The sequence below is a fragment of the Bos mutus genome, chromosome X (assembly GCF_027580195.1).
Source record: "Bos mutus isolate GX-2022 chromosome X, NWIPB_WYAK_1.1, whole genome shotgun sequence".
In the NCBI taxonomy this organism is placed as follows: Eukaryota; Metazoa; Chordata; class Mammalia; order Artiodactyla; family Bovidae; genus Bos; species Bos mutus.
The window spans coordinates 29,021,095-29,043,891 of record NC_091646.1 but is presented as its reverse complement, the minus strand read 5'-3'; the positions used below and the strand labels follow the sequence as shown (position 1 = coordinate 29,043,891).

The 22,797-nt window shown below is 42.1% G+C and overlaps 1 protein-coding gene across 2 annotated transcripts in view; it reads left to right on the top strand.

The window, feature by feature from the left end:
• The window catches only part of LONRF3 (LON peptidase N-terminal domain and ring finger 3), a 39,448-nt gene extending 16,973 nt beyond the window's left edge, over window positions 1-22,475 (top strand). For both annotated transcript variants that reach the window (XM_070366188.1, XM_070366189.1), the window contains 6 exons: window positions 7,250-7,364; window positions 9,552-9,673; window positions 11,967-12,125; window positions 13,010-13,172; window positions 14,201-14,350; window positions 17,668-22,475. In XM_070366188.1, coding sequence (XP_070222289.1) covers window positions 7,250-7,364; window positions 9,552-9,673; window positions 11,967-12,125; window positions 13,010-13,172; window positions 14,201-14,350; window positions 17,668-17,823 — 865 coding nt within the window. In that variant the 3' untranslated portion in view covers window positions 17,824-22,475. The remainder of the gene's footprint in view (window positions 1-7,249; window positions 7,365-9,551; window positions 9,674-11,966; window positions 12,126-13,009; window positions 13,173-14,200; window positions 14,351-17,667) is intronic.
• Window positions 22,476-22,797: the final 322 nt, after the last annotated feature.

Below are 22,797 nucleotides of genomic sequence, written 5' to 3'. Positions count from 1 at the left end.
GTTCCCTTCCGTCTGCTTTCTCCCTTTCATCTTGTTTGTCCCTGATCTCAACAGGGGGCTTCAGAGAAGGGTTAGTAATTTGGTCCAAGAAATAAACACCAAGAGGATAAGACCCCCTTCGAGTTTGCTCACTCTGAGTTGAAAAGCCATTATTTCCCTTATCCTGCCCCTCTGTTCTAAATGAGACTTCAAAGCAGAAACCCATCTTTGCCTGGAGCAGCTATTGTATGGGCTGCTGAGTTACACGGGGGACACTCGGGAGCTGCTTGATGGTGAAAAAAAACCTGCCAAGTCTAGAGAACATTTCTGATCTCAAGGCTCTTAAATCTGGAGCCCTAGTTCAGAAACATGTGGTTCCCCTTCCAGCAGGGCTTGTCTCCAAGTCAGAAATCGTATGTTGACAGAGGCCATTTCAGATACATGCTTTAGTTTGAATTATTGCAGTCTTGAAAAAGTTCCTGTTTCCTGTAGTGTTTTTATTTTTCTAATCATGATTAGAATTATTCGTAGGTTCTGTCATGACTGTCCTGTGTCTTTGGTGGAGAGAGTTTATGGTGAGAGATATTTTCAAGCAATCTGCCAGGTCATGAAACTACACATGTGTACCTCCTGTGCAGGTTTCAAGAATAAAATCCAATGCCGTGGTGCTGTCTTGGTTGAAGACGAGTTAGAGTAGGAATTGATCTGTTGTGAGTCTAGAGAGAAAATCAGGAGTTGCTTATAAATTCCTCAGGGGAAAATGGTGGAAAGAGTGAATGGAACAACCGTTGAAGGGTGAGCTAAAGAGAAACTTCCCAGTCTCCGAGTCCCCCTTGCTGGACGGAACAAGATCTGCTGGGGGAAGTTGCTCTCTGATTCCAACACCTCAGAACTCTCCTCCTCCGTCTTTAATGACTGCCAGTCCTCCCTTGAGATTTACCTGCTCCGGATACCCTTGCCCTGGGGTCACCTCTGGGCCTGCTGTGGAGCAGGAATGCTGGATATTTGAACCAGTTACCTAATGGCCCAGTGGCCCCTTTGTCCATTGAAATGAAAAGCTTTATATTTAACCTAGTTTGAGCTGCTCAAGTAGCTGGGTGTTATGGAGTCAGTTCACTGCTCTCTCTCTCTCTCCCTCCCTCCACCCCTTCCCTCCTCCTTGTTCCCCCTTTGCTCTCATTTGATAGCCACACAAGAGCACAATACAAGGATGTAACTGGTGGGAAAAGATAGCTATTTCCAGACAAGCCAAACATTTTATCCGGGCTGACATCTAACTGAAAGCATTTATTATTACTATTGTTTACTCCATCACCCTGACAATGTAAAATGCTTTCTTGTGAGAAAATCTGGCCCTACACTGATTTATAAATCCCTCCCTGAAGTCTTTTCTGAAATCATTCTAAAGTGATAAATAAAAGGGAGAGGAATTTGAGTATATATTTCTAACTCTATGTCTATATAGAGTTTCTCTCTCGCTCTCTCTGGTGGTGGGGAAGGGAAGGGAGAGAGACAGAGAAGGAGAAAAGGGTGTGTTTGTGTGTGAGTGTGTATCTACATGTACATGGATGGTGTTTGTTCCAAGATCTAGATTCACACACAGTCGTCTCTGTGTCATCTAGTGGAGAAGGAAGATGGGCTTGAGAATCACATGTGACTTCACATCCCAAGTGCTGCTATTTACTAGCTAGCTGTGTGGCCTTGGGCAAGTTATTTAACTTGCCTGAGCCAATTTCCTCCATAGTAAAATAGAGCTAATCCAATTAACTACTGCCTATGACTATATAAAGCTAATTGATATGAAAAACAGCAATGCACACATTCCTGATAGCAAGAGAAATGCATTCCATCTGTTCCCAGTCTCTTTACTCAGTCAGCCTGAATAGAAGTGGGTTGAGTATTGAAAGATGATACATTCTAAGCATCTGAACCTTGAATTATTTCAGAGCAATAATTATGCAGCATCTGTGGCAGCATTCTTGTTTGCGACCACTCGAATCAGGGGCATTTTAATCATAGCTCTTGGTAAGAGTTGCTGTATCCTTTTGTGTCTGCTACATTCATCTGCTCATTAAATGTCAGTAGTTATTGCAATTAACTGGCCAGCTATATCATTATTATTTGTATGTGGATTACATTCTTCAGTGAACAAAAGGCCCAATTTTGAAATTCTCAGGAAAAAATAGTTTTACAGATACAGGTTCATCAATCAGTCTTCATCATTAATGTCATCGAATAATGTATAAAAGGCATTCAGATTAACAGGTTTCAAATTACTGAGGAAATGAGATCGTCTGTCTTGGCTGCTTCTAGTAGTTAGATCACAGCAGTGGTTCACAAAGTCAGCCTGCAAGTCACAGTCTTGAGAAATACTTTAAATTGTGAAATAGATACACTGGGAAAGTACATAAAAATAGGAATGGATTCTCATAAAATACTGTAAAGAGGCTACTCATGCAATCCCTTTCAGCCCAAGAAAGAAAACGTTAATTACCAGGACTCCGGAAGCTGCCCATATGTCACTTCTAAATCACCACCCCCTCCGCCACTGCCCCTAAAATCACTATCTTGAATTTTATCTCTTCTTTTTTTAAAAAAAAAAAAAGTCTTACCACTCTTGTGTGTATCTCTAAATAGTGCAATTTCATTTTTTCCTGTTTAAAAATACTTAATGTAAGTTGAATTATCCAGAATGGACTCTTTTGTTGTAACTTCTTTTCCTCGGGATGAAGATTTATCCATGTTATTGCACGTTGGTGAAATTTGTTCATTTTCACTAGTGTATAGTGTGCCATTGTATGAATCTAACAAAATCAGTTATATTCTAGATGGATATTTGGGTTGTTTGTAGTTTAGGGCTATTACAGACAATGCTACTATGAACAGTTTTTATGTCTACTAGTGTATATATGTGTGTGTTAGTTGCTCAGTCATGTCTGACTCTTTGTGAACCCATGGACTGCAGCCTGCTGAGCTCCTCTGTCCGTGGAATTCTCCAGGCAAGAATATACTGGAGTGGGTAGAAGATTCCCTTTTCCAGGGAATCTTCCCAACCAAGGATCGAACCCAGATCTCCTGCATTGCAGCCATTGCCGCATTCTTTACTGTCTGAGCCACCAAGGAAGTGTATATATAACTCTCCCCATTTTCTGTGGGTTATCTCTCTTTTTCTTACTGACTTGTAGGAGCTCTACGTATGTTCTAAATGTAAATCCTTCATTAGTCACCTTGTTGCAAATATCTTCTCCCACTCTGTGACTTGCCTTTTTGCTCTCTTAATGGCACCTTTCTTTTTTTTTTTTTTTTCCTGTTAATGGCCTTTAGTTTTTAATTTGGTTTTTAAATTTTTATCAAAGTTGTACATGCATATAGTTTAAGGAAGAAAGCCATTCTATGAGGCTTATTAAATAAAGACATTTTTCAACATGAAAGGTCTCTTAATGACATCTTTCAATACACTAACAAGTTCTTAAATTTAGTATGGTAACAATGATCAATCTTTTCATTTACAGTTAGCATTTGTGTGTGTGTGTGTGTTGTTTAGGAAATCTTTTTTCCCCTTGAGGTCATACAGATATTCTATCTTGTATTCTAAGAGCTTTACTCTTTGTCTTTCACATTCATTTTTACAGCCCACATGGTGTTGCTTTTTGTGTACGGTATGAGAATCAGTCCAACTTCTTTGCCCCCTACGGATAGCCAACTATCCCAAATAGCACTTATTGAGGATTCTATTTATGTGTGGAAAATCTTCTCTCTGTTTTGAAGTGCCACAGTTTTAAAAATCAAGAATCTGGGTCTGAATCTATTTCTGGGTTTTGTATTCTATTCTACAGATCTGTTTGTTCCTGTGCTAGTCTTACTGCTTTTCAATCAGTACTGTTTTATAATAAATTCTCATGTCTGGTAGAGCAAGTTCTCCCACGTTGCTGCTCTTCAAAAGTGTCTTGGCTCTTCTTGGCACTTTGCCTTGCCTTATGAAGTTTAGAAATCAACTTGCCAAGTTCCACAAAAACAAACAAGTGAAATAACCCATTGGGGTCTTGCATTGGGACTTAGTTAGGTCTTCTTTTACTTTCAATGAAATGTTTGCAGTTTCTTACAATAGAGATCTCATGAACTTTTGTTAGATTTATTCCTGGGCACTTGATTTTCTTTTTCATTTTTTGGTTGTCTTTTTGAAAAGATTTTTATTGGAGCATAATTGATTTACAACGTTATGTTAATTTCAACAGCAAAGTGGATCAGTTATACGTATACATATATCCACTCTTTTAAAAATTCTTTTCCCATATAGGCCATTCTAGAGTATTAAGTAGAGTTCCCTCTGCTATACAGTAGGTCCTTGAACACTGTGTGCTGTGTCACTTCAGTCGTGGTCCGACTCTTTGTGACCCTCTGGACTGTAGCCTGCCAGGCTCCTCTGTCCGTGGGATTTTCCAGGCAAAAATACTGGAGTGGGTTGCCACTCCTCCAGGGAATCTTGTGACCCAGGGATAGAACTCATGTCTCCTGCATCTTCTGCATTGGCAAGTGGGTTCTTTACCACTAGTGCCACCTGAGAAGCCCCCGGTAGGTCCTTGCTGCTGCTGCTGCTGCTGTGTCACTTCAGTCAGGTCCGACTCTGTGTGACCCCATAGACAGCAGCCCACCAGGCTCCCCTGTCCCCGGGATTCTCCAGGCAAGAACACTGGGGTGGGTTGCCATTTCCTTCTCCAAGGCATGAAAGTGAAAAGGGAAAGTGAAGTCACTCAGTCGTGTCCGACTCTTAGCGACCCCATGGACTGCAGCCCACCAGGCTCCTCCGTCCATGGGATTTTCCAGGCAAGAGTACTGGAGTGGGCTGCCATCGCCTTCTCTGCAGTAGGTCCTTATTAGTTATCAATTTTGTATATAGTACTATGTATATGTCAATCCGAATCTCCCTCCCCACCTTACCCCCTGGTAACCATAATTTTGTTCTCTATGTCTGTGACTCTATTTCTGTTTTTTGAATAAGTTCATTTCTACTTTTTTTTTAGATTCCACATTTAAGCGATACCATATTTGTCTTTGTCTGACTTCACTCATGGGCACTTGATTTTCAAAAGCAATTGTAAATGTCATCTTTAAAAAAATCTATTCTCTCACGCTTCTTGTTGGTATGTAGAACTACAGTTGTGTGTATGTGTATTTGTCTAGCATTCTTGCTAATTATCTCAATTCCTATTAATTTTAATAATCATTCTAAGATTCTTTTAGATTTTCTAAGTTCATCATCATACCATTTATGAATAACAACAGCTTTTTTTCCTTTTCAGTTTTCAGACTTTTTTTTTATCCCTTGCCTTAGTACACTGGTTAGGACCTCCATTAAAGATCTTTTTTTGAAACTTAATTTTACTTTTTGCCCAATTTAGTAACTAAAATGTATTAACTCAGTTAGATACATTAACTACTTTTTAAACACATTGATACTATTTAAAAAGTAGAAAACAGTAAATATATGAAAAACTTCTTCCCAGGTCCAGACCTTTCTTGGCTTGTTAAAAATAACAAATCTCTTGAATTGCAAACTTTATCAAGTGAGACTTTGCCATGTCTGTGTTTTTAAAGTTCCACAGGGGACTCTGATAATTAGGTTTAGAGACCAATGGAGATTTGTCCATGCAGAGGTTAGTAGGATTGTGTAATTCAGTGACTCCCAACTCTGGCTGCACATTAAAACCACCCAGGGAGCTTTAAAAATCCTTATGCCTGGCTCTTACCCTGGACCAACTGATCTGAATCTCTGTAGGTGAGGTCCAGCCTCTATAGTTTTTAAAAGTTCCCCAGGTGATGGGGGAGGGTGGTCTAGGGAGAAGCAAGAGGGAGGGTTTGCCCAGGGACACAAGGAGACATTTGGGGGTGACAAGTATGTTGATTATCTTGATCTTGGAGATGGTTTCATAGGTGTGTACATGTGTCAACACTTATCAAATTGTACACTTTAAGTATGTGCAATTTATTGCACGTCAATAATATATCTAAAAAGCTACTTAAAGAAAAAACAATCCACATGATTCTCAAATACAGCAACGGTTGAGAATTATTGTTCTAATAGAAAGGGCATACGGCTGGAAGGGGAAGTTGGAAAGACTTTCATCTGCCAACAGTTGGCTGTGTACCCTTAGATAAGCGACTTCATTCACTCTGGATCTGTTTCATTCTGGCTGGTGAGCTCGATGTTTTCTCAAGTACTTTTCAGCTCTGATGTTTTGATTCTTTTGCTCGCCTGGCTGTGTGGCCAGGCTGCTGGTGCACCTCCTGGCCACACGAGGGGGCTGTGCAGCTTGCAGCCTCTTCCTCTCAACTGAACACTCTAGTGAGGTCAAAATAAGCTGTTCTGGCGTCTTTCCCTTCTTTCTGTCCTCTTGGAGAGTGCGAGCTCCACTTCTGAAGCATCATCTTCAGCTGCCTCCATCCAGTGGTCCTGCTGCAGGTGAGATTTTCATTAAGCAAAATAAATCCACGAATCTCTGAATGTACAGAACAGCTTTTTAAAAGAGGCTCAGATTGCTTTGAAAAAAATAGCCAGTTCCTGCAAAGCAATTAAAATAGGATCTAATTAGAGAATATGTATGTATACACATGTATCTATGTATGTGTCTGTCTGTCTATTAATAAGCATAGTAATAATCTTACTCTACTGCCCCTGGGTAAACGGTCCATCCATGTAAAAGGCAGTATGTTTGTTACAGGTGCAATTTGGAGATCCTTCAGACTGTAAACATTGTTTAGATGAAAAATGGAATCAAGGTTAGCAAATAAACCTAGTCTTTCCCATTTAATATTATATGAAGTGCTTAAATATGGTAGTGTGTGTATTTATCTCTGTGTCTCTTTATCTATGTGTTTACGTATATCCAGGTGAACAGGTTGGCTAAGTATTTTAGAATGGAATCTAATCAGATACTCTGGGCATTCATCTTCATTTTTCTGGGACCTGACAGGGAAAAAATCTAGATGCTCTGGAAGAGACTGACTAGAACTAATGTTATAAAATGATCTAGCTATGTCCTAAATTTTAATAAATGCATTATTTGATGCATTTAAATCCAGCTCAGAAATAAAAAGCAAATGGTTTTCTAAAGTGTAAGGGATTGTTTTTTAAAAAGGAAAAAGAACCCCCCTCTTACTCCCACGCATAGACTTTCTCAAATAATACTGTAAAAACCTTAACATTCAATAGCTCTGTCTTTTATGTTTGGTTTGATTACAATTTTCTTCCATTTTGATTCCTAAATTTCAGATTATTCTACGAACCAGTCACAACACCCTGTGGGCACACCTTTTGCTTAAAATGCCTTGAAAGATGTCTAGATCACAATGCGAAGTGTCCACTGTGCAAAGACGGTCTTTCCCAGGTAAAACGTTGTTTCTTTCTTGATCGGGTTAGTTTATTTGGAATTGGGCATGAAGACAGTATCCTATTGGATCCCAAGCCACTGCACTGTGCTAGAGCAAAACACCCCTTCAGACCATCAATTTCTCCTGTCTTAGAGCCACCCCTCCTCTCTCCACAAAGTCCTCCAGAGAAATGAGGCAACAGCTAGCTTTTTATGAACTGCTAGCAGTGAGATCAATCTGTGTTGGAAACAAAAATATCAAAATGATAATAAACATGAATCAAAGTGGTGATAAACACAGATCAAATTGATGATAAACATGGATCTTGGTTCTAATCCCATCATGGCCCCTGATTCACTGGCCTTGGCTCATTCATCTATGAGCTCCAGTGTTCCTTTATCATCAGTGTTTATTCCATAGTTTGAAGAGATCACCCCCAGGTCCCCAGGAAAACCTCACAGCCCTTCATTGTGGTCCTTGTCCCTCTCCTCAGCTGCCTCCTTTATTATTAGCAGGTATTTGTGTGCTTGAAAATCTCTGGGGCTTCCAGGTCCTCTAAAATGAATCACACAAACAGCCACCTTTGCTTTTCAAGTGGATTTGCTGTAATTTTCTATAGCACAAGAAGATCTGGGAATCCGTCTTGTCACCCCTCTCCCCCTGCCAGGGACTTGTTTGCCACATTTTACAATTAGTATTCATGTTCCTTGACCCCTGTCATCCCTGAGGAGAAGCTGGAGATGATGCAAGACTCTCTCTTGGTGAATGTAGATCCAGAGAAGTCACATGTTGAGCTTTCCCAGCACCCCACCATTTAGACTAAGGGAAGGAAGTGAGATAATCACCCAGGATAGCCCTGAGGGTGTGTGTTGGGATGGGGGGAGGGTCAGTGTCATGTCTGGCCTGGGTAAAGAGGGGGGATTGCTGTACTGATTGTAGGTGAGAAGCCCATGGCTGTTATACTTAAATAATGCATTCGTGTTGTGGGAACATTACAACATTCAGAACAGCAGAAAGAAGGAAAATACACTGTTGACATTTTAATATGTGCCTTTCCTGGGTTTTTGTTTTAGCATCAGCAGAGATGTCACCTCCTTTTTGGATAGGCTACCTTCTGAGCCATTGCTTTCTCCCAAAGACTGGGCAAGCCTTTGATTTTCCTTCAGCCAGGCAATGCCAGTGGCTAAGAAGGCATCCTGGAAGCAGAGGCTGTGGGATCCTGGACTTAAGGGCTAGAAGTTATTTCCACCTGTCTCTGGGTATTCACCTGGGGTCATACTTGCACCATTTTCCAGAGAGAGAAATATCTTATTCCGATCATGTTCACTGCGGAATAGACAGACGTTGGCAAAGGGGAAAATGTCTGAAGCCTGCAGTGTTATACTCAGGAGCTCCCCCTGCTGGGTCTGTGTGGGTAGTTTCCATAACCAGCAATTCTCTGCAGATGTTGTCATCCCCATTGTCTGGTTCATGCTGTTAAAACCCACTCCTTACAGCTCCTTGGATATGCATAGACTAGGGGTGTTTGGGATAAGAGTAATAGTGACAGTTGAGCCTGAGTTAGGTTCTGAAATCAGGGTTTATAACGTGAATTTAATGATATCTAGATGTTATAATAAAAAAAAAATGGGAAATGAAATCACCAGTATTTAGTTTATTTTAAAAATACTTAAGTTAGAGGAGAAAAATAGTTATAATATATAGACTCAAAATATCCAGAAGCCAAGCACTGAGAGTGTGGCAGGGCAGGAAAGGATGAATGATTTTTAAATTGCTTTTTAGTTCCCTGAACCATTTGACCACGGACTTGCAGCATATCTCAAGTGGAGAACATTCTGGGAGCTTATAAACACAATAATCAGAAAAAAGGAAAGGAAAGGATTGTCTCCCTTAATTGACAAGAAACATGATCATAATCAATTTCAGTGTTTTAGGAAGGCTATGGCATTTTTAAAACTTCAATGCAGGTGTTTTTCCTTGTTAAAATATTTGTTCTAATTATAAAAGTAATTCATTGCATGTGTTTTTTTAAGGTAAACTCTAACCTCCAGAGATTATATACATTATGATCATATGAGCTGCCAATGTGTCTATCCACGTTACTCCAGTATGTTGGTCACTGAAATGTTCTACTGATTACATCAGCAATGCTTTGTATTTCTCTGATGACTGCATAATATCTAACTGCCTTGTTCCCCATGTAGTGCTTGGCATCAAGAAAGTACAGCAAAAACGTCATAATGGAAGAGCTAATAGCTAAATTCCTTCCAGAAGAACTCAAGGAACGAAGGAGGCTTTATGAAGAGGAAATGGAAGAACTTTCTAAGTATGCACACTGCTGTTTTCAGTTTCATTCACGCCAGCTCATAGAACTGAAAGTGCACATATCTTCCCCATTTAATGATACCATGCTGATAGCTTGAAATTGGCCACAGTGAGAGTGTTGACACCGTGAAAATTGGCAAATGCAGTAACAAGGACTTCCCCTCCCCACCCCTAGAAAGCTGATTGTTCATTTACCAGCTCACCACTGAAGAAACTTAAGTCAAACCACTGACCAGGTTATTGGCACTAGTAGCTGGGTGTCATGGGCAGGATTAGATTGGAATAAGTTATCAGAGGAACTGAATGAAGTATAGTTGACCCTTAAACAACATGGATTTGAATCATGCAGTTCTACTTATATGTGGATTTTTTTCAGTAGTAAATACTGCAGTACTGCATGATCCAATGTGTGGTTGGTCAGATCCATGGATGCTGAACCGTGGATAAAGATCAATGAAAGTGAAAGCCACTCAGTTGTGTCCAACTCTTTCTGACCCCATGGACTATACAGTCCGTGGAATTCTCCAGGCCAGCATACCGGAGTGGGTAGCTGTTCCCTTCTCCAGGGGATCTTCCCAACCCAAGGATTGAACCCAGGTCTCCTGCATTGTGGGCAGATTCTTTACCAGCTGAGCCACCAGGGAAGCATGGATAAACAGAACTGGCTCTAAGTTACATGCTGATTTTCAACTGTGCAGAGGGTCAGTCCCTGTAACCCCCGAGTTGTTCAAGGGTCAGCTATATTCTGAAGACAGTCTTCAGATACATAAGGAGGTTCTATGAGGTTAAGAACTTTGATGTCAGTCAGACCTGGGCTTGGGACACAGTTTTGCCACAAAGTGAGTAGACTTCATGACCATAGACAAGCCACTTAATGTCTTTGGGCCTCAGTTTCCTCATCTGTAACTTGGGGATAATAGTAGTTCCTACCTCAAGGACTCATTATGAGGATCAAATGAGCTGGTGCAGAATAAGCACTTAATAAAAGTAATGGTAAGAATGCTTCTGGTTATTATGATTCCTCTTCCATCACAGGTGTTGTGAGAGGTAGCGAGTAGGGGTGAGATGGAAGTAGGGCTCCAAACTCTCTGCCTCAGGTAGCAGAAAAAGCAGCGTGAAGTCACTAATTTCTGCCTCTCGTACTGCTGCCCACTCATCTCCCCATTCCAGGTGGAATTCTTACAGTGTTCTGAGGATGAAGTTCCCGAGGAGGCTGTTCTGGGTTTATGCCCACCCCATAGAAAACATTGTTAAACTGAAACCAGTTCGTTTGCACCTCTCCCTTTGACTAACATGTTTCCCTGGGAAGCCAGAAGTGCAGTCCTTCTTTTCTCATTGACATATTAGATCTACTGCAGGAGTCTTTATCTTTCTTTCTGATATTAAGTTCACCTTGAATCTTTCTGAACCCTCTTCTCATGTATCATTTAATGTCTTATTAATAAAAACTGGAATTTACTGGGGATATTCCTTTAGGGGAATCAAATTTAATCCTTTTGAGATTTGGGCAGACAATCTTATATTTGTTGGCAGGTTTAGGTTCAGATGTCCCTTGGATTTACTGGACAAACAGAACTGTGATCGGGAGGAGCTGGCCTGGTTGGTGGTTCTCCATCAGGCTGTGTCTGAATCTTCATGGGCACAGATTGAGAGGCAGACTCGTAGGTCTTGATTTCAGAGCCACTGCACCAGAGTCTCTGGGAGGGCGAGGTGCAGTGGCCAGGTTGTCTGTGTTTAAGGTCCTCCAGTGACTCCAATGCACAGGAGCATTTGAGCATCACTGGGCTATATTACTTTTGCCTCTCTACTGCTCCCTCCTCCCAGCTGGACCTGCCATGCACATCCTCTGGGAGCTTTGCAAATGGGAGATGCTCACAGGGATCTTGCAGAGATTTCCCCACCATCCCTCTGGAGAGCTGGGTTCACTTTTACCACCAGTGCCCTTCCCCATACTGCCAGCAAGACACCTGGAGAGATTGTTTGGAGTGGAGAGTATGAAAGAAAGAAAAATATGAGGTATAACTATCATCGACAATGTTAAGGTACTAGACAACTTCATTACCCAAATTAGAATGTATAGAATATCCATTTTAATCATAGCCCTTAGGCTAACCTGTGCATCAGGTAATGGGACTCAGCCTACAGCATCAGATGCATTTTACTATTTTTTATCAGCTGTCCACACTTTATGCCTCCTTGTCTTCCTGTGGGGGATCCACATGGTGAAATTCGACCAGCCTTTCTCTGTTCTGCTCCCATGCTGTGAGATCCATGTCATTTGCTCTTCCTGACAGCTTAAATAAGAACGTGCCTATTTTCGTGTGCACCATGGCCTACCCCACGGTTCCTTGTCCCCTGCACATCTTTGAGCCTTGCTACCGTCTGATGATCCGTAGATGCATTGAGACAGGCACACGACAGTTTGGCATGTGCCTTGGAGATCCTGTCAAAGGGTAAGCGAGGAATTAGGTGCGTCAAGGGAGGTTGGGTGGAAAGGATTTGTGGTCTTACTTCGGGGCCCTTCCAGGTGCGTTTGTAAGGATCAGGATCCCTCTGGCCCCTAGTTTTATCATGTAAGAGGCTGCCTATTTAAAGGGACCCCAGGATCAACCTTTTGTTAAATGGCTGATACATATTCTAAAACTTGTTTTATAAGAGTATGAGCCCTGGAATTAAACTGCCTGGGTTCATATTGTGGCTCCAGCCTTGGAGGAAGTTTGACTTCGGGCAAATAACTCAACCTTTCTGTGACTCCGTTTCCTTATCTGTAGGATGTGTACAATAATAGTGCCGACTTCTCTGGTTTGTTGGAAGGACTGGGGAGTTAATAATGCTCATAGAGTACTGCTGCTGCTGCTGCTGAGTCGCTTCAGTCGTGTCCGACTCTGTGCGACCCCAGAGACGGCAGCCCAGCAGGCTCCCCCGTCCCTGGGATTCTCCAGGCAAGAAGACTGGAGTGGGTTGCCATTTCCTTCTCCAGTGCATGAAAGTGAAAGTGAAAGTGAAGTCGTGTCCGACTCTTAGTGACCCCATAGACTGTAGCCTACCAGGCTCCTCCGTCCATGGGATGTCCCAGGCAACAGTACTGGAGTGGGTTGCCAGTGCCTTCTCTGATAAAGTACTGAGTACAGCACAATAAACGGTAACAGTTACACATTAAGATCAGTTTTCACACAAGCATTGCCTGTGGTGTTATTGCAGCCATAGACCCTGGGACAGACAAGAAGGCAGAAGTCCCTCAAGACACAACATGGGGTATAGAGATGGAGTGGGGATAGCGGGCAAGGGAAACAGCTTATCGAGAATTTACTTTCATAACTCCATTCCCTCTAAACAGGTTTGCAGAATATGGCTGCATCCTAGAGATCAGAAATGTTCAGTTCTTTGCTGATGGCCGCTCAGTGGTCGACAGCATAGGCAAGAGGCGCTTCAAGGTCCTCCATCAGGGCCAGCGGGATGGTTACAACACAGCTGACATCGAATACATTGAAGACCAAAAGGTGAGGGTGGCCGGTGCCAAGAATTCTGAAGCCAGGCTCTCCATGTAGCTTGGCAGATCAAGATGATTGCAGGAGGATTTCTCGGCACTGATGGGAGCCTGGGGATTTCTTCCCCATCTGCTGCAGCCACACTGAATGCTGCCGGGTTGCAGTTCAATTGTGGAGCACCAGTGCACAGCCGTGTCCAGCCTTCCCCTGCTTACTTGCTGAGTTGTATCTGTGCATGAAAGGTTCCGAGCCAGATCAACCCTGCAGCCCATTCACACTGGAATTGGGTCTCTGCCAGGGATACCAAGATCTGGAGCTCGATCTACATGTGTGTGTGTGTGTGTGTGTGTGTGTGTGTATGTATATATATATATTTGATTTATTTATCTTTTACAACTTTTTCCTTTGAGACAATTGTAGATTCACGTGCACATTTCTATTTTTAAACATGCAATGTGGCCAAGAGCCCTTCCCGATAATCCATCATTCCATAAGGGAGAAAGAGGACATGTCCAGTTAATCCTGGGTTTTCTGAATTAATGGGTAAATTATCGCATAATCATTGATATTTATATTCACTACATAGTACAAGAGTAATAAACATTTGCTCAATGAATAAATGTATTTGCCTTGGAAGATAGAGTTGCATGCTGAGACACAGACACATTCATGTCCCTCTTCCCAGGGAGCAATGGGAAAGCAGATGTCAAAAATGAAAAGGAGAGAGGTGTGAACCAGCACAACCTAGCTGAACAGCACGCATCCACTCAGGCCAGTTTGCATCGCTAGTTTTCTATATGTCTGGCTGTTTCAGCTCATTTACCCAGCTGAACCTTTCTCCAATCCACCACCCTCAGCAGTATTTCCACACAGTCCATCATCCAGCTGAAGAGCCTTTCACACATCACACAGCAGACAACCAGAAGGGTGAGCCTTCCCAGAGGGTGGCAGGAGGGATGCTCAAAGAGCCACGTGTCAAAACGGGTTCTAGGTGTGATGGAGAAGCTACAGAACACTTCATTCTACTTTGGTACTTTCAGGTTCAAGGAGAGGATTGTGCTGAGCTCATGGGATTACATAGCTGTGTTTATGAGCAAGCGTCATCATGGTTCCATTCCCTCAAATCATCTCTGAAGAACCGGATACTCAATCATTTTGGCCCAATGCCAGAGAAGGATGCTGATCCCCAGGTATATGAAAATGCCTTTTTGTAATCAGTCATTCCCGCCAGATAAGAGAGCCTGGGTTTTGTGATTAGATGGGTGTGTGCTTTCCATCCAGCAAATTTAGTGTAGAGGGGAAGATGGATCCAAATTGGTCTCATTTGGCTAGGCAATGGGCATCATGGTTAAGAACAAAAGGACCCCAAGTCAGACTTGGGGTAACTAAAGTAAAGCAGTAGGAATTTGGATCAAAGACAGGTTTTGAGAGATTAGTTAGGTGAGAGGATGGGAACACAGGCACCATCAACAGAAAAGTCTTTCATGGGAGTCCAGATGCCCACTGTGGTGATGTGTTAGGGTGACAGGAATCACAAAAGGCCAGGCCTAAAAGAAGGGGATCTAGGGAAACTGAGACCAAAGGCTGCCATGTCTCAGGGGCTTCAGAACTCTCTTCCTGGTTGCTCTCTTCCCCATTGCTCAGGGCCAGCCACCTTTCAGGCTCCAGCTGCAGGACCACAGAAACTTTCCATACCCAGCTCCCTCGAAGCTTAGCCCTGGAGGTCTAGACCCTTATCATTGTCCTTGTTATGGATGAGCAAGTTTCCTGAGAAAACTGACCCAATCCTTAAATCTACCCTTTTCTCTACTATAAAAGAGCTCACTAGATTCTAACAGATCAGTCTATTTCCTGGAGGGATAGGTCCATGTGAGAGATCCAGCTACAGATCAGAAAAAAGCTCCCCAGGAAAGTGACGGTAGCTAATTTTCCTTAAGCTTTCCATGCCTAGTGTAAATCAGGGAATACTGTCTCTCTAGGACAAGATTGGAGGTGTTGTAGTCAAATATTAATATTTTCACACCATCACCTTTCCACATTCTGAGCTAGCTTCTGCAATATCATCCCCATAACTTCCTTGATTCTTGACTTATACTCATTGTTGACTCTGTCACAGTAGTTAAATAGAGTATGTAGGTTCTGACATCCATGCTAAAAGATTGATCCTCCTTACATCTAGCTATGTGACCTTGGGCAAGTCCTTTCCCTTCTGTCAACTTTCCCCCCATCTCTGAAATGAGGGAGGTAGACGACGAGGTCTCTAAAGTTCCTTCTTCCTCTTGCCTTCTGAGGCTGTAAAACACCAATCTCTTCCCTAATGGGCTGAAGTGTCTTGTTTTCTCCAGACCACAAATGTGGCTCCTTCCCCCTATTCAAAGGCATCATGAATGTTGGAGGGAGAAGGGCAGTTAATGCTTCCCAGTGATCAGGCTCCTGGCTCTGGGCCAGTGTGACTCATGATTATGACAGAGCTCTGAGAAAGCTCACGATCAAGTTGAATATTCCCCTTCATCTTCTGGAAAGCATTCTCCCCCAGTCAGGCAGAAGATAGAGATCAGTAATGGTGACAGCATCTTCCATAAAAGAAAACACAGATGCCACAGAGCGATTCATAAGGGCTCAGTGACACAGAAAGCTGAAATCTTGGGTTCTGTTTCATTTCTTATGAGGACTGTTAACATGTTGCTTTGGCGGCAGCAGCAGAAAAAAAAAAAAATCACATCTAGTTTGAGCAATTCAATTCTATAAGCCCCAGTGGTGCCATTAATAAGAATGTTCTAAGGCTCCAGAGGGGGTTTCTTAGAAACTGCCACATGTATTAACATCAGCTTAAGTATCTTTCTTAATGATCTTGGGAAATACAGTTCAGGATATGTCAATCTAACATTCAGAACTTATCAGAGGAGGGAGGAGATGTTACAGACTGCAGTGAGGGACAAAAAGAATCCAAATGAATCTAGAGACATAGAGAAGCAAAGAGGAAGCAAGGGTTGGGAGAAAATTAGGTGACCAATTTGGAGGCAAATAATCCCATGTGTAGATGGTTTGACCAGAATGTGGTTCTCTGCAGTCCTAAAGCCAACCTTCCCAAGGATGTGGGCAGGAAGCTCATTTGGGGCTTAGCAGGAAATAAGTTGGGTTTCCCTGGTGGCTCAGTGGTAAAGAATCCACCTGCAACTCAGGAGACATGAGTTTGATCCCTGTGTGGGGAAGAATCACTGGTGAAGGAAATGGCAACCCACTCCAGTATTCTTGCCTGGAAAATTCTATGGACACTGGAGCCTGGAGGGGTTGCAAAAGAGTCAGACATGACTGAGCAACTAAACAATAACAAACAAGAAAATAAGTCATCAATGCCTACAATGTGTGCCTGGGCCACTGCTGACAGAATTTTGGTGCAGGATTTCTGTGGGGTGGGAAAGCTCTTTATCGAGGAAACCTGGGGTGGAATATATTTCCATGTGACTGTGTTTTGCAATTGGAATTTTTGCAAAGTTTTCCTTTGGGACTGTGAACCATTGGCTCTGGTTTTTGGGGAGAAGCTAACTGTGGCCCATATAGTGACCTGGCATATGTAGACTCTTGCCTTCAGCCAGAAACAGGGAAAGGAAGGGAGGTAAGAGACACACAAAGCCTAAGAAGCCATAAGAACTGAAGGCTCACATGCTTTGCATACCAGGCCAAAGGGCCTAAACAGAATCTAAGAGGTGGAAGAGGCTCAATAGTCATCTCTCAGTCTCCACGGGGGATTGGTTCCAGGAGGCCCCTTCTATAAAGTGATGCAGAGCAATGAGTACAACCAGCCGTCTGCATCTACAGGTTTCACGTCTGCAGATTCAGCCAACCAATGTCAATCTGTAGTTGGTTGAGTCTGTGGATATGGAGGGCTGACTGCAGTAGCTAGTTCAGCTCATGAATTCACACTGGCTAGAAGGTATGGGGTATTTGTTAAGGTATCAATGTGTCTGCTTTAACCACTACCAAAAATAACTGTAGTGTAAACTAGATAGAGAGCAAAAGTCATAGAGATGGGGAGCTAGGGCAGCCGTATTCCGTGAGATCTTCAGACACCCAGGCTCATTCCTGACAAAGCTCTACCCTCCTGTAACTGCTGCCCTCATCCTCCTGAGTGAAGAAAGTGATCATCACTATGTCCACACTCTGGCCAGGGGAAAGGGAGAAAAAGATGAAGGCGAGGGCACATGCCCCTTTCCCAGAGAATGACCCAGAAGTTATACGCATCAATGCCTCTTACATCTCATTAGCCAGGATTTTGTCTTATGGCTGCAAGGGAGACTGAGCAATGTAGCTTCCCCCCCTCGGCCCCAGTGGCTGTATGCCCAGCTAAGCTAAAGGGAAATAGATATTGGGGATGGGGTGTAATTAGCAGTCTCTGCCATACACAGAAGCAGTTCCACCTGGATTGTTTCCTGGCAGCTTTGGAAGCCTGCAGACTGGGATCGCCTCTGTGGGACTAGGATGAACCCATGCCATTTCTCTGTTGCAGATCAACCCGAATGGCCCGGCCTGGTGCTGGTGGACGCTAGCGGTTCTTCCACTGGAAAGCCGAGCTCAGCTCCCGTTCCTAGCAATGAGGTCCCTGAAGGATCGGCTGAATGGTATTCGGCGAGTCCTGGCCTTTATATCCCGAAACCAGAACTAGTGAGTGGGTAGCTGAAAAGGAGCCCCACGCTCCCCCACCACTGCGGGGGAGTCATCTTGTAAATATATCTAATTGCAATAACATCTTAGAAGGAAGTATCAAACAGAATCACTCTCCTGCTATTGATCACAGAGAAATTAAGTGAAAAGACCAGAAAAATGTGATCTGTTTGCAACTTTCTTTCTGAAGATGCTTCTTGACATGCTGCACAACTACATGCACAGCAGAGGTTGTTTAAGAGCCCAGAAGAAAAAAAAATTTTTTGATTTTGACATAAAATTTTCTCAAAGTTTAAAGTGGTTTTGCTTTAATTTTCTGTCTTTCATAGAGGAATGACTGTGTGGTTGAAATGTGATACCCAGTTCCTAATCATGTTGTTACATTATCTTACTGACTTTTGAGATCTCATTCCAAATGTTTTAAGATTTTATATAGCATTGTGTAAAATAATGTTCATAGTTCTTTCTGTTTTAATAATTTATTTTTTGCACTACAATATCTTTTTTCCCCTACATGTGTGTTTGTAACTATTTAAGTGTGCATTACTGAAAAATACTGCTTTATTTATTGCTGTGGTTTACCATGTACCTAGGGGGAAGTAACAATACTAGAAATGTGTGATTTTTGCTTTAATGGTTTGTGCTACATGTGACCCCAGTTCTTGAACCATTTCAGTATCTATCCAATTGGATGCTTAAAGTTCAGCATCATGCTAAGATCATCTATCTTTACAGATTCTATTTTGCTTTCAATTTGAATGCAACAGTAGAAAACACTTATGGGATTCGGCATAGGTTATGGAATAAGCCAGGGTGCAATAAAAATAATCCATTTGCTATGGAGGTAGGATGAAGGAATTATTTTTCTGGACTCAAGAGATGAATTAGAGGAGTATATTTTATTACAATCTCCCAGATGCATTTATTTCAGCAATCTAATTATATCTTAATTTCTCTCCAATTCAGTTAGAATGGGACGGCAGGAGAATATGTAACTCTTCAGAGGTGATGGTTTTCAGTCTGGCATGTCACAGCCATGCCCAGTTAGCCTCCATACCCCGCCTCTTGTCAGTCAGGGTTGTGAGGATCATGGCCTGGCTAGCATGTGTGGAAACACTGGATGAGGATGGTTCATTATTGAAAGTGTAAAGAAACCAGGAAAAAAAGATGTAGAACCCTTTTAAAAAAAAACTCTCAAACTACCTTTTTGCTTTTTAAGTCTTTTCAAAGGAAGCAGACAGTTAATCCATTATTTTATATAAACATGATCTTCCCTCCTTGTTGTGATGGGCTAAAGATTTCAACACAGGGGAGGAACAGTGATAAGAGGGTAAGAGTGAGGTCTTGTTTAGCTTGCTTGGTGCAGTTTGGTTTCTTTAGTGCCAGGACAACCTGAAAACAGGAGTGTTATAACAACCAAGTGAAAAGATTAGGGCAGGGAAGAAATGAATTGTGTTATTCCTACCTTCACGTAAGTAATCCCCCATGTGACTCTGGACAGCTGTGATGCTTGACTCATGTGCAGCCCGTCCAGTCTGTTCCCGTGAGAGGTTATTGCCGCAAGTAATCAGCCTGACTTCTTCCGTTACCACCTGTGGCCAGAAACACAAAAGGGAGAATGAGTTGATCCAGGCAACAGAAAAGAGATTCATGTAAGCAGAAACCAAATAACCTCTTCTGCACTTTCTTAACGAACACCGTGTTGTCAGAACATTGTGGTCCCAGGTTGGGTGTTTGGAGCCCAACTGGGCCAGTAAAAAATGGAAGTATAGGAGTGATTACTGCCCACGCAAACTCTCCCAGGCTCAGGGAGGAGGAAATGAAAGGCTCGCGTTCGCACCTGGTGCCCAACCAGATGGTCAGAATACAGTCCTAGGACAATAGTTTCCTATTATCTAGCATAAATGCAGCAGAGGGTCATAAATGTCTCTGATGCTAGATGTGTTACTTTTGTGATTTCAGTTTTTCTGAGAACCAGTTTGTCATCTAGCAAATGGTGATGATGAATACTGCATGTAGGGTTGTTATTAATACAACATTAAGTGAGATAATATACATACATCACTTAGCATAGTGCCTAGCACGTAGGAGTCATTCAACAAGTAACTGCTATGATTAGATTATTCATAGTTACAGAATATCATCAGGGGCTACATTTCCATAAAACCCTGCCTTTACATACAATACCCATTTCCAACCCCTTTACAATTGGTTGAGGGAATTCACACCCCTGATTTTCAGACCATAACTTGATGATTTACATGTAATTCTTTTGGGGGTCAAGTCTGTTTGGGAAAGTGAAAAGACTGGAAAACAAGTGAGGGTTAGAAATAAGGGGGAAATCCCATGCCAGCAAATTTCCCCTCTTTCAAGAGGACTAAAAAGTAGTGTTGTTTGGAGGTCTAGAATTTCTGGTAAAATGGAATCCTTAAATTCTAACTCCATAGAATAACCAACTCATCACTGCTTGCTCTCCAAAATGTATAAAATTCCACATCATAGGATATTTCACATTGATGAGTGAGGACTAACTGTAGCAATAGATCTTGGCTAGGCCGATATGCACTTGCTTCCCAGTACCCTTGGTACACATTTGGATTGTTTTATAGCAAGCTTTTGTTTCAGTAGTGGTGGGAGGCAAGGTGCAAAGCTAAGCCTTGACTTTCTTTGATATGTACTTGAATGGGGTAATCAATTGGACATGACTATTTTGCTGCTTGTGAATTGATTTTGCTGCAAAGCTTAAGAATAAAGAGCATACACAGTAAAAACATAAAATTAAATCTAGGCCAGAAGGACAAGACTTCCCCCTTGGTAGTCAGTGCCATTTATTCAGCTAGTTTATTGTGATTCACCTAGTCTTTTCCTAGTAGGTTATTTTCCCTGTGTGTGTGTGTGTGTGTGTGTGTGTGTGTGTATAAAGATGTATATAGGTGTATATAGATGTGCATATATATGTGTGTGTGTGTTTGTGTGTGTGTGTGTACTTGTGTATATATATATTAGGTACCAAGCAGACATTATGCCTTTCTGCTTTGTACTGTACTATTATTGCTGCTAGCTAATAACCAGCAAAATGTAGAAAATGAAAAATGATAAAAGCTAATTTTCTGTAGATAACTTGGAGAAAAGAGTGCTTGCCCCCTCTGTAGCGGGGTAGAGAACGGACTATGTCAACAATTCGCCTTTTGTGAAGGACGACTGCACCTAGCCCACTGCTGCGTAGCACTCTGGGGCTAGCCAAATCACCGCGCGTGTGGCGCTTCCAGTTCGGCTTGTGGAGCTGGACTGGGTTCAGATAGTCCCCTGTGACTGGGTGTTGCAGCGGTGGAGCTCTGAGGCTGGTTCACAGCACCCAGAGGTCTCTCACTGCCAATAGATCACATACTGTTGATGGACTGGAACCCGTTGGGGACTATGTTTCCCTTCACCAACTCCTTTTCCAAGATGGGAGTGTTATTCAGGGACTCGTTCCTTGAGTTCCTAACATGTTGACTTTGCATCCATTTCTGTTTCCCAAAGCAGAATCATAGCAGAGATGTGCAATCGAGATGCAAATAGAAGGCATCCCAAATAAGAGAAAAGGACAGATTTTCAGCCCATTCTTGGGCATGAGGAATGAGGTTTTGATTTGATCGAAGACAGTTCTGAGAAGCAGCCGGCTGCATGGCCTGCAATTTGTGGCCTTTTCTGAGTGCAAGAAAGAAGGAAAAGGAGCCAAGTCAAATGTATGCATTTGGTTCCTCTTAGAATGATAGCTCCCACTGTTCAACTATTTAATAATCTGGATTATGCACAACCAGAGGTGAAATGAAGACATTTCCCCTTACAAATGGGTGTTTTCAAATGCGCTAAGTTAACCTTGAGAGAGAAGTGCCTGTAATCTCTGTTCCTGGTCTCATTTTAAAGCTTTTGCTTCGTGATTGTGTAGCCGTTTAAAACCTTGTCGCAGCAAATGTGATTAACAAGTTTACAAAGCAACACTGTAGCTTATGCTTCATTTTAAAAGTTGCTTGACATTTATCTATAGTCAAAGCAATGATAATAAACAACAACAAAATCAAAGGAGAGCAAATAGTTCAGTGTGGCTTCATAGGCTTTACCTTAGATAAACTAGTTCCATCATTTTATGCAGTTCTTGGTAATGCCAGGATTAAAATATCAAGCAAGCCATTTAAACAGTGGCAAATGTGTCTTTGTGTTTGTAATTCCCATTGTTTGTTAAGCAGCCATTTTACTCTTGCATTGTAATGACCCAAACGGGGAATAAATATAATGCTTCTTTTTTTTCTTCCCATATTGCTATTCAACTACCTCTATATGCTTGTTGTCTCTTTAGGGTCTTCTTTCCTCTAAATCTATACAAATGAAGTTTCAGCTCATCTATGTTGTAATAACAATGTGATAGAGACAGTCTCTGTGAAAGCTTGTTGTTCATTTAAAAATGTTTCCCATACTGTAGGGCAAGAATTGCCCCAATGACTTCAGTATTTTTTTGTCAGAAGCTGAATTGAAAACGATAAGAACATCGATTTTGTTCTTGTTCCTATTGGTTGTAATACATTTGACTGGAAGACGTTTCAAGGAAATAGACATTATGTATGTGACAGCGAGGCAGGTGTGAACTGATTAAACTAATTGTTTAAAAATGCACCAGAAAAGCTTGTTGTTACTAATTATGTTGAAACTTTTTGCTAATAACCTGCCACTACTTTGTCAATCCGTTCATATATTGGGTTTGTTTAAAGCAGAGCACAATACCTAGTATATTTTCTTTGGCATGATAAAATGTTCATGAAAGCAAATTACATGTTTTTATTTCGATTCAATGGTGTCTCAACAACACGCTGAAGCTAAGGCCCACAGCATGAGCCGTTTGACAGGAAAACTGGTCAAATTGGCTAGGACAGTGAGTGATGTTGACTGAGCTGACACTGGCGTAAGAGCTTCAGTAACATCTCACCTCCTTTAGCAT